The sequence below is a fragment of the Mesoplodon densirostris genome, chromosome 8, assembly GCF_025265405.1.
Source record: "Mesoplodon densirostris isolate mMesDen1 chromosome 8, mMesDen1 primary haplotype, whole genome shotgun sequence".
Taxonomy (NCBI): domain Eukaryota; kingdom Metazoa; phylum Chordata; class Mammalia; order Artiodactyla; family Ziphiidae; genus Mesoplodon; species Mesoplodon densirostris.
In genome coordinates, this window is record NC_082668.1 from 79,263,540 (window position 1) to 79,275,610 (window position 12,071).

Sequence of the window (12,071 nt, forward strand, 5' to 3'; positions counted from 1 at the left end):
TTTGCAAATTAAACCCACAGAGCAAAACCTACATATATATATATATACTCTTTCTACCAAATTAGAGCTTCATTTATAGGCTTAATAATACCAGAATAATTGATTTGGGAAAGATGGGTTGGGCAACTGACACTAGTTTTTCAAGAGCCTATTTTTTAAAAATTAAATTAATTTTAATGTATGGAAGGGTGTTATTTTAACCATCGATATTTTATTTAAAATAAAAAAATATATTTAATCACCTTAATTTTAACACTTTTAATGTTAACACTTTTTTAAAAGAAGACATTTAACTACTAATCAAAACACACTTCTTTAGATTTTTTTGTGTGTGAAATTTTACTTGTTCTTTAGCTTTGTTAGGTCATAGAAGGTGTTCCCTGGGTTTATATATAGTTCTAGGAATATAATGGTGAAAGAGTCCTAATTCTGAGTCCCTAACAGAAGCCATAGTTTTTTTTTTTTGTTTTTGTTTTTTTTTTTTTTGCTCCTTGTTCAGGTCCTCATGGACCTTTAATAGGCAGCCAGCTCCGCCAGCAGCTCCAATCTCTTAAGATCACGTTCCAGCTTTAGAACTTCTGCCTGGGCTCCTATGTGAAGGCACTTAATGCCCAAATCTTTACAGGCATCTGCACAGCTTACCCTCTTCTCAAAGTCCTACAACCTCCAGGGTGCTTCATACCAGGTGGGCACAGATATTGGTGGCTCTGGAACAGTTCCTGGGAATCCAAGATTACCCTACCTATTGTGCTTTTTCTCCCAAAGCAACTGGCATCCCATGATCAGATTCCAGTACACTCTTGGAAGTGTTTTTATATATGTATTCTCCAATTGATTATCTTCTATACTCATCTTCAAAATACTTGGACTGTTAACCTGTAGTGTGCATAATATTTTTACCTCTAGAGAAAGCTTAGCATCCTTTGAAGTAAGGTTTTTTTAAAGTTTTAAAAGGATTAGAGGTACAACTAGGTAATGCATTTTCACAATTTTAGTTAGTATGTGTGGAAATGGTATATAAAGGAATCAAATGGTATAATAAAGTGGGACTTCTTTAGTGTAAATCTTTTTTTCCTTCATACCTTCTTAGTTCAGATCCATCATGTTAGCTAATACAAAGATTAGCTCTGTCTTTTGTAAATTATAATTGATACTTTGTCAAATGTGATGAGAGTAATTTGTTGCAGTGTACATTTTCCCCAGATTGCTTTTTTTCAACTAACATTCTCATTTAGAATTTAGTTTTCTGAACATATAGGAGGGTCTACTCCCAACATGTGAATGAGAGGGAAAAGATGAAGTTGAAATATATACCCAGACTCAACTGAGAGTGAAAGATGTGGGTGCTACAAGTTAACTGCTAAGTACTAGAGTATTAATACATTCTGAAAATTGGTTCTGACTGAATTTTCTTCTGTAGAGTTAATCCAATAGAAAACATGAGAAATTCTCTGAAAAGCTATTTTATTTTTTAGTTTGACATTTCTCCATGATACTGCATAAAAGTTAAGCATAGGATTTACTCTTCATGAGCTAACTATATACTTGATATTTATTTAAAATGGATTTTAAATTTCTGCAAGGTAAATATATGGAGATTGAAGTTTCATCTATATGTGTTGCATAAAATTTTCTTGTTGATTCCATTTGCTGGTTGCCCTTAAATTGTCCAGTATTAAATACAAGAGTGTACATTTAACCTTTCTGCCCTTGATAATAGGGGAAATGCTGGTAGGATGTTTAGTGAACTTCTGTTTTCCTTCACATGCAGACAGTTACATAGTCTTGTACTTACTGTGTCCTTCTTAAAGACGTTCATGGAAGTTTTATATTAAACTCTTGAGCCGCTAATGACTCTAAAATAAATTGAGGTCGGACATGTTGCAAGAGTGACAAATTTCTGACAACGTGGAGGCATAGGAATATCTCAACAAAAGGTTTTTACTAAATCCAATTATATTAACTTAGGCTGTGTCTATATAAAGCTTTTTTGACTAACTAAATAGAGCTTTTTCTTGGCATTGTATAGACATAGCTCTGATGTAAATTTCAAGAACACCCATAACCTATTATTTATGTACATTTTTTTTCATTCTCATCGGATACATCAAACATGTAGCGGTAATAAGCCAGATTCTACTCAGGTGTGTGAGAGCACTTGCCTTAAGTTTACTTTTTCTTTCTCTAGTGTATTTCTCATTAGCTACTATGAACACAAATTGATCTCAGAAACTTTTTAGATGTTCTCGAACCACATTTTTAAACATTTTCATTTTAATAAAAACTAACAGAAGAAAAAAGTGTGGGGGTGGGAGCGTTGTAGACGGACCTCACCCACAGTCAGACCACCCTAACCCTGGCATATACTACACTGGGGTTTTTATCGTACAAGTCATTGCTGTTCTGGCTTCATACTTGACACTTCCATTCTCATCCCCCTTAAAATCATTCTTGATCATCCTGTTTTCTTTCAACAGCTTCAGAGGATGATTCTGAAGAAGATGGAGACCATAACAGAACATTTGATATTGCCTAACTTCATATGAGACAAATGGATGATCTGTGAACAGTGTTTATTAAAACTGGCAATTAAGTATGAATTAATTTTCTGGGGAAATACCTATTGAATACATTTACTGTCTATATATATATAGAATGAAAAAAATATATATATATACACACACACATATTATGCATGTATATATATGTTCATTCTCAAGTGTTGCTGAATTAAAATTCTGCTGGGCCTTTTAACATGGCCAGTGAATCTGATGTTTATAAATTGGTAATTAAAAGTATTTTTCTTTTAGATGAGTGGGGAAAGTGTTACCCTTGTTTTAAATAAGCAATGCTGACAGCCGTTTTTTGTGTTGTGATTACTGTAGTTATATTTATGAAAAAAGGTTGGATGTTTTAGTCTCGTTAGTGAAAAAATTGGGACAAAATATGCTTTTAGAATAAATTGCCAAATGGCACCTATTTTTCTTTTTAAAATGCCTTAAGTTGCGGTCTCATTTTCATAATCATTTGCTTCCAGTGTTTAAAAAAAAAAAGAATGGGGAGAAAGTTAAGAAGAGCATTCATTATATTAGGTTTCCAAATTTAATTTGAATTCTAAATTCACTTAGCAATGAAGTCTAATTTTTAAAATATATAAAGTGTACAATGGGTGAATTTTTGTATTGATATGCAAAATGCAGATTATATTTGATAGGCCATAGTATGTAGATATTCCTTTTAGGAATACTACAGCTGTAAATTATGTCAGAATTGCCAGTCAGATGCTATTTGGTTAAAAATATTATTGCAGTCTCAAGTTAATGAAATATTTTTAAATCCCACATTCAGAGTTTAAAACACTGGTTTTCAATGTTTTTTAGTATTGTCACTTTATAGATAAATATGATATAAACTGTTTGGATCCTGGTCATTTTTAACTGTTTCTTGGTAATTCTAAGCATTTATTTGATGACTTAATATTTTTCACTACCTTTAGAGAAGAGATGAACATTAACTGTTCACCATACTGTGGTCCTGAGTTGTGTATATGTCCATAACACTGTATATTTTCTCTGTCAACACCCTTAGGATACACTTAAAAACGCCTTCAGGCGGGTTTCAGGTTAAATAAAGTCTTTTGTCAAGCTACTTTTTCAGAACCTAAATAGAAACCATGTGATTTCTCACATGTGAATCAACAGTTTGCCCACATTCAGTCAGATTGTTGGTCTTAATGTAAAACTTCGGCTTGAAATAAAGTGCATACTGATTGATTTACTTTATAGTTTCAAATGTTTCCTTTTAAACTGGTACTCAAAGAAGCCTTCAAACCTTATAGCCAAGAATCTTATTTTAAATCCCATTTTATATGAAATATAATTGTTTCTAAAACATTTGTTCAACTTCTGCCTGTTATCTTTGCGTTGCCTTCCTTAAAGCAGATATGCAAAATTTAAGGATGCCAGTATCAGTATCTATTCTACAGGTCTTTAGGGATGCTTTGAATTTGAAACATTTATGCTTTTAATAGAACTCAGCATGAAAATGCAGTGTCTTAACCCACAAAATTTTTTATTTAAAAAATTGTAAGTAAATGGTAGAAAACATTCCATTGGTGTGCATACAGTTTATTTATGGTTTTGCTATATTAACTGCTAAATGACAGAGATACAGACAGTGGCTTGGGCTTTATAGTATTCTTGTAGTTCCTTTGTACCACTTAGTATTTCAGTATTGTATTAGCTTCTTATGTCCTGTAAATTTGAGTTAGAGGGAATAAGAAAAATCTTTCATTGGTATCACTTTTAAATTCCGAACAAAATAGAGACCATATACTACTCAAATTCCTAAGAATTTAAGATTGCAAATTCCTAAGAAAATGTAGTTAAAAGTAAATGGTAGCTAAAAGTAATGATAGTAGTAATAGTTGCCAAACATAAGAATTACATTGTCATTATTGGGTAGAACCAAGATGTTTGAAGAAAGCAGTTTATAAATTTCTGAATGTAAACAGACATGCTAATGTTACTGTTATTATTAAAAATAAATACAGACTTGAATGATTCAGTTACCTGTTGACCACCAAATAGATACAAGGGCCTACTACAGATGTTCAGATACATAAAGAGAATTAAGATTAGCACTGCATTACTGGGGCCTTTAAGGACTTGTTTGAAAATAAAATCAAACATGGAAAATTAAATCAGTTAAAAAAGCCATTTTGGTAGAGCTGTCATTATTAGGTAGAAGTTATTGAAATGAACTGAAGAAAATTAGTTACGTAGAAGTGGAAGGGGAGACTCTAGAGCAGCATTGTCCACTGAAACTTTCTATGATAATGGTAATGTTCTATAATTTGCATTGCCCATCGTGGTAGCTCCTAACTGCATGTGATCTGAGCATTTGAAATATGGCTGGTGCAATTGAGGAAATGAACTTTATTTAAACAGCCACATGTGGCTAGTGGCTACTGTATTAGATACTGTAAAGATCTGTGATTGATAGTTAACAAAGCTTTAAGGAACAGATGGCTGGCCTCAGTTCTTAAAGGAGTGGTAGAATTTGAGTAGCAAAAGCAGTAAGGAATTCCAGTCTAATGTTCACGATTAGCAGCACTATTAATACTCTATCAGTAATAAAATAGACATCTCAATCAATACACAAAATCTCAAAGCTTTTACAGTGCATAACTTTTGTAATAACACCTAGTATAAAATTTGTTTTTTAGTACCACATAGTCACATTATTCACTTTGCAGTTATTCATGTCTTATTAAGAAAACTGCCATTAATTGTGACGAGGGATGTTTCTGATTCATGGTGGCCAGTGGAAACAGACGGCGCAAGCTAGGACTTCGTTGCCACTGGTCAACCTTGAGAGATAGTGTCTCTATCCATATGAAAAGTATTCCCATAAGATGATTGATGGGATATGCGTTAGGGAGAGAGATTACTTTCCTCGCACTTCCAAGTTTCTACGTATAGTAAATACAATTTTATGTGAAGTACATACATTATCTTTTCTAATAATACTGTGTTTTTAAGTTGCTAAAGAAATCATTGTTGTTTCAGCTTTCTTCCATTTTCATTTTTACCCCCCAAATGATTACTTCACCATCGTCTTAAAATGTACAATACACATACTGAAAACTTTGAACATGATCACTACAGTAGTATTTAGTTTTTCTCTGCAGTTATTGCTTACACAGGTTTCGTGTCATTGAATGATAAACTTCATCAAGGCTTGGGGAGCATGAGATATATAGGAACAGATATGGTGGTAGGAGAAAAATCCTTGAAGGACACTGACCCAAGAGTTACCCGCAATGCCAGCCTCCTCCACACCTTCCTGGTATGGCTGTCATTTTTTTTGTTTCACAAAATTTATTAAATCTTTCTTACTGAAATCCTGACCATTTATGATCAGTGCTAAATACTGTTTGTGGTCCAAAACAGTGTTCTAAAAGTACTCAAACTGTATAATTACGTGGCATATGGGGTGTTAAAAATCTGTAAAATTTTCTACATGTAAATCATGAAGATGGAAGTACTAGAGGAATTATCAGAGTAACCACCATAAGTGATATCTAAATGTAGAGAATCTATTTTAAGGCAGGTTTATTCTCAATATCTTATTGATAAAGGAGCAAGACCATAGAAATTACTAAAGACCTAGTGATTGCTAAAATTACAGTGATAAGTAGAATTTTTCTTTTTTTTTTAATTCAACTATAAACTAAGGTGGTTCAACTCTGGGAGGGAAGATGGAGGAGGTAAAACAAGTAGACTGGGTTTTTTTGTTTTTTGTTTTGGTTTTTACCTGATTTACTGTTAATACTTGGGCTTTAAGGTTTCCTTCATTCAAGTGAAAGGTGCATTTGGGGAGGTGGTTAAAACCATTAAATTATATCTAAGATTATTCCTTTTTTAAAAACTTTGTTCTTATAATCCTAAAGATTAATTTTTGTCACAGTCAGTGATTACATGAGAATAGTGAATGTTACTGGAATTAGGTAATACATCATAAAAACCATGATTTTCATTGTTAGGTTTTATATTAAAATCTTGCATAGGAATCACTGTCAAGGTATTTGATGTCTTAATCTGAGATTTCCAGAACCTTAGTCAAATTGAACATCATACTCGTTTTCCTCTGCAATTACTAAAACACAGTCATCATTATAAGGTGATTGGGGTGCAGCTGAAAAAACTGTGGTGAAACCAGAATCCAAACTTCTTTTGTACAGGAACCAAACGACTGCTCCCAAAACTGTCAAAATTACCGTGCTAGCAATCACCAAAGCCGATATTAAAATGTGGTTATCTGAAAAGGAAAAGACAAAAGAAAATATGGGAAATCAGGATACACAAGTTGATAGTATTGCTTTTTGGGGAGCACAAATATAGTTTCATCACATAAATATTTCACTATTTTGAGAATTTCTCACATTGGTTAGAAAAACAGTTACACACATTCCTATCAAGATTTATATTTCTTAGCTTGAATAATTGCCATACTTCAAAATTTGAAATAAACTTTGGAGGTCTCCAGTCTACTTTAAGATCCTAAAATTATCCACACAGAGGGTTTCACCATATATTTCTATTTGCATATATCATTTTATGTTATCCAAAGTATACATGTGCATAGCTTAAAATTCATAGTTCTACAGGGTATGTAATGAAAATAGTGTTCCTCCTCCTACTCACCCTTAATTACCATTCCTCAAAGCAGCCACTCTTGTTACTTTTGTTATTTGCCTCCATGCATGCTTATACTGCTCTTTAATTTTAAATTTTTTTAATTGTAAAATATGCATAACAAAATTTACCATCTTAACCATTTTTAAGTGTGCAGTTCAGTAGCATTAAGTACATTTACATTGTTGTGCTGTGTCACAACCATTCAACTATAGAACTTTCATCTTGCAAACCTGAAAACTATATTAAACATTAAGTCCCCATTCCCCCCTCTCCCCCGCCCCTGGCAACCACCATTCTACCTTCTGTCTCTGAGGCTGACTACTCCAGGTACCTCAAATAATTAGAGCCATACAGTATTTGTCCTTTTGTGACTGGCTTATTTCACTTAGCCTAGTGTCCTCCAGGTTCATGCATGTTGTAGCATGTGTCAGAATTGCCTTTTTAAGGCTGAATAATATTCATAGTATGTATATACCATGTTTTACTTACCCATTCATCTGTAGATGGACACTTGATTTGGTTCCACCTTCCTGGCTACTGAGAATAATACTGCTATAAACATGGTTGTTTAAATTCTGTTCAAGTCCCTGTTTTCACATCTTTTGGGTATATACTGGATCATATGGTAATTCTGTGCTAAATTTTTGGGGAAGCTCCTGTATTGTTTCCACAGCGGATGCACCATTTTACATTCCCATCAGTAGTGCACAGAGGTTCCACGGTCTCCACGTTCTTGTCAACACGTTATTTTCTGTTTTGTTTTTTGGTTTGGTTTGGTTTGGTTTTGGCTGCTGCACCGTGCAGCATGTGGGATCTTAGTTCCCCAACCAGGGATCAAACCCATGCCCCCTGCAGTGGAAGCACAGAGTTTTAACCACTGGACCACCAGGAAGTCCCTCTTTTTTTTTTTCTTTCCTTTCCTTCCTCCCTCCCTCCCTTTCTTTTTTTCTCTTTCTCTCTCTCCCTTTCTTCCTTTTTTCTTTTTGATAGCCAACTTAATGAGTGTGAGGTGGTGCTTTGCTTGATTTCTTTTAAAGATGTTATGTTCATCTTATAGAAGAGTGAGGATTTAACTCTCCTATATACACATGAACCCAGTGAACCCATAAACACTCCTTTCCTCCTCTTCTGTCATAGCAAGCTCCAAACTGAGAGTAATCATGATATTAAGGAAAAAATAAGGGCAAAAGAATAGGCATTTTATAAAAGAAGATACCCAAATGGCTAATAAATGTGTGAAGGTGCTCAACATTTTTCATCAGGGAAATTAAAATAAGATCACTCGGGCTTCCCTGGTGGCGCAGTAGTTGAGAGTCCGCCTGCCGATGCAGGGGACACGAGTTCGTGCCCCGGTCCCAGAAGATCCCACATGCCGCGGAGCGGCTGGGCCCGTAAGCCGTGGCCGCTGAGCTTCTGCTCCGCAACGGGAGAAGCCACAACAGTGAGAGGCCAGCGTACCGCAAAAAAAAAAAAAATAATAAGATCACTCTACATACCCATCTGAATGGCTAAAATTATACTGACAAGACCATCATCGGATGGACGTAGAGCAAATGGAACTTGTCAGCAGGAATGTTAACATGGTTCAACCACTTTGAAACATTATTTGATTATTTCTAATAATGCTAAACATTATTAGCTACCCTATGGCTATTTCACTCAAGGAAAAGGAGAACAAAGGTCCAAAAAAAAAGTATGAGAATTTTCATAGTGTGATCACATTCATGCCAGACTAACAATGATCAAATATCCATAGGAGAATGGACAAATTATGGTGTGTTTATAAAGTAGTATGCAGCAATAGAAAAAGTACAATATATATGTGCAACACTGATGAATAAAAAAAATATTCTGACTGAAAAACTTACACTTACGTGAAGTTCAAGAACAAACAACTCTAACCTATGGTGATAGAAATCAATAGTGGTTGCCTGTGGGGTGGATGCTGGTGGGGTGGGCATTTATTGGGAGGGGCATGCGGGAATTTTGTTCTATCTTTAAATGTTCTATCTCGATTTGAGTGGTCGTTATACAGGTATATACATAAGCAACCATCACAGTGTACATTTAAGATTGTGCATTTTATCCTCAGTTAATTACACATCAAAAATATGGAGGTTAAAAACTATGCTACACAATTTGCAAAAATATAACAGGCATTCATACATTATTTTGGGGAATGCAAAATGGTACAATTTCTCTGAAACTATCAGTATTGGTCAAAGTTATATATTCATGTTCAATACGGCAGTTGTATTTCAGGGAATCTAATCTAAGATAAACATGTTTGTGCAAGGTGATTCATTCCTTGCAGCACTGTAGTAATAGCAAATGTTTGGAAACAACCCAGTAGGGGTCTGGAGTTGGTGAATAATTGAATGTATCCATACAATGGATGAGTATACAGTTGTAAAAAAGAATGAAGATTTATCTATAGGTAATGATATGGAGAGATATTTAGACTATTTAGTGAATAAAAAAGTCGTATCTCTTAATTTGTTTATGTTGGCAAAAGAAGCACTAGACATTTAAAGAAGAAACTGAATTAGTGCCCAATAAGGGTTCAGGTAGAATAGGATGGAAGGAGGCACAGAGGGAGGAGACAGATTTTTCAGTGTTTGCCTTGTATAGTTTTGCTTTTGGAGCCACATAAATATATTACCTGTTCCTTTCCCAAAAAATACATTTAGTAAGCCCTAAGACAGATTCTTCATGAACTGTAATTACAACTATAAGAAAAAAAATTTTTAACAAAAGATGCAGTCATTTCCTGCAAAAACAGATAATGGAGCAATGAGGAGATAGAATTTGGTGTTTTAAAAAAATGTTCATTTCATACATAACTTGCAGATATATTTAAAATGTCAAGTCTTTCTGTATTCTTATAAAAGTTGTTCTACTTTACACTGTCATATAATTAAAGAGGTCTTCAGTACTACTTTAATATGCTAGAATCTTAATATATTCTTTTTTGTGGGAAAAATTTAACAAAAGACCATACTTACCTGATAAATATTTCTTTTCATATGGGACTAGAATACAAAAGAAAATCATAATTAATTTAAGTATGCCTTATTCTAAGAATGCTTCTAAACACTTTCAAAGTAGTTTAAAACGAACCCTTTAATAGCTTAGTATTACCCATATTTCTGTTGCTTGGTCATGTGTCTGTATTATCTGTTTTTTTTTTTTTTTTTTTTTTTTGCTGTACGCGGGCCTCTCACTGCTGTGGCCTCTCCCGTTGCGGAGCACAGGCTCCGGACACACAGGCTCCGCGGCCATGGCTCGCGGGCCCAGCCGCTCCGCGGCATGTGGGATCCTCCGGGATCGGGGCACGAACCCGTGTCCCCTGCATCGGCAGGCGGACTCTCAACCACTGCGCCACCAGGGAGGCCCTGTATTATCTGTTTTGAACTCAGTTTTTTTTAAAAAGGATGTAGAGAGCTAAAAACTCATTAGCTCAGTTGGTGGAAAAAGAATAAGGGAACTCGAGAAAAAGACAGTGTGATGAAGTGAGGGAAATAAGAGGATTTGGGTTGGAAAGTCTGTAGAAACAGTAGAAGTATACAATTGTGACCTTACCTTGGTAGTACAGACTTGCTCACTATTTCTGATGTTTTGAAGTTATAGTTTAATTAAAAATTTGGCTTATATAATGGTACCCTGAGGCATCGTATATGAAAAGAACCAACTTTCTAAAAATCCAACAAATATTGGAAGTCAAATGCTACTATCATAAAAGTGTGACTGATAAGTCAAAAACCCTGCTGAGGCAAGTTAAAAAAAAAATTGTATGTAGTTCCAGATGTAAAGAAAGGAAATAATCGGAGGCAGATGTATAGTTTTGGTTTGCAGCTGGAGTAGAAGGGGGGAATATTAAGGATGCAATGCGGGAAATGGCTGTTTCTGTCTTGTTTCAAGCAACCCAAAATCGTATTTTGAAATTTAAATGTCTTTAGTGAGAAAACAATTCTTTCTAAAACATAAAAGAACTGTCTAATGTTTAACAATAATATGAAAATATTTGGGGACAGGATAATTTTGTTCATTAGAAAGCACTGTGATGTGTGAGAAGAAAACTTACACTTTAAGCCACAGTAAATTATAAACTATGATGCAATTTTTCTTGGCCTAATCAAAGATGTCCTTGTACTGAATCAAATTCTTTGTATGCTAACATTAGAATTGTGGAATCAGCCATGATTATTTTTCACCACTTCCACTGTTTAATCAAATCAAAAAGAGGCTATTATAATTCCTTTGAACAACATAAGAAATTTTTGACTTCTTAGAAGCTCTAAGAATAAGCAGATAGAATAAAAGTATGCCTGGTTCACATGATCTGGCCCTACCTCTGAAATGTAATAGGATTACATATTTGACGGAAAAGAGTCTTGGGAACAAACCAGCCCAGTATCTTCTGAAGTCTTACTTCCTCTTTATATTGAGGCACACATCACAAAGAAAATTATTTTAAAACCAGCCCTATTTTCCCCACCTCTCTTAGAATGGAAAAAGGCCTTCAATTATACTTACTAGCTGCTTTACAAAGGGTTCCTTCCACAGAAGAAACTTCACAATTTCCTTTTTTCCAGTCACCTGTCTTGGTGTGTAAAAAGGCACAGGTGTCAACTAGATCCTCGCCATCTTCTTGGTCTGACCACTTAACAAATGTCATATTTGACTTGTCAAACCACTTGAAACTGGCATCTGTCAGTTAAGGAAATTTTTTAACATTATGACAGTATAAAATGTGTTAAAGTCAAAGAAAGGGTCTAGCTTTATTTTTTTTTTTAAACTTTTTGGCCACGCCTCATGGCTTGTGGGATCTTAGTTTCCTAACCAGGGATTGAACCCGGGCCCTCAGCA

At 34.6% G+C, this 12,071-nt stretch overlaps 2 protein-coding genes across 4 annotated transcripts in view; one reads left to right on the plus strand and one right to left on the minus strand.

Annotated features, from left to right (window-relative positions):
• MARCHF7 (membrane associated ring-CH-type finger 7) overlaps positions 1–3,777 on the plus strand; it is a 44,706-nt gene extending 40,929 nt beyond the window's left edge. The window contains exon 10 of one of the 2 annotated variants that reach the window (XM_060105775.1): positions 500–2,470. In XM_060105775.1, the coding sequence (XP_059961758.1) occupies positions 500–573 (74 nt within the window). In that variant the 3' untranslated portion in view covers positions 574–2,470. The other variant, XM_060105776.1, reaches the window with a different exon arrangement.
• Positions 3,778–4,079: 302 nt separating this feature from the next.
• LOC132494636 (CD302 antigen) overlaps positions 4,080–12,071 on the minus strand; it is a 131,399-nt gene continuing 123,407 nt past the window's right edge. For both annotated transcript variants that reach the window (XM_060105774.1, XM_060105773.1), the window contains 3 exons: positions 11,739–11,912; positions 10,208–10,234; positions 4,080–6,822 (listed from right to left, as the gene is read on the minus strand). In XM_060105774.1, the coding sequence (XP_059961757.1) occupies positions 6,620–6,822; positions 10,208–10,234; positions 11,739–11,912 (404 nt within the window). In that variant the 3' untranslated portion in view covers positions 4,080–6,619. The remainder of the gene's footprint in view (positions 6,823–10,207; positions 10,235–11,738; positions 11,913–12,071) is intronic.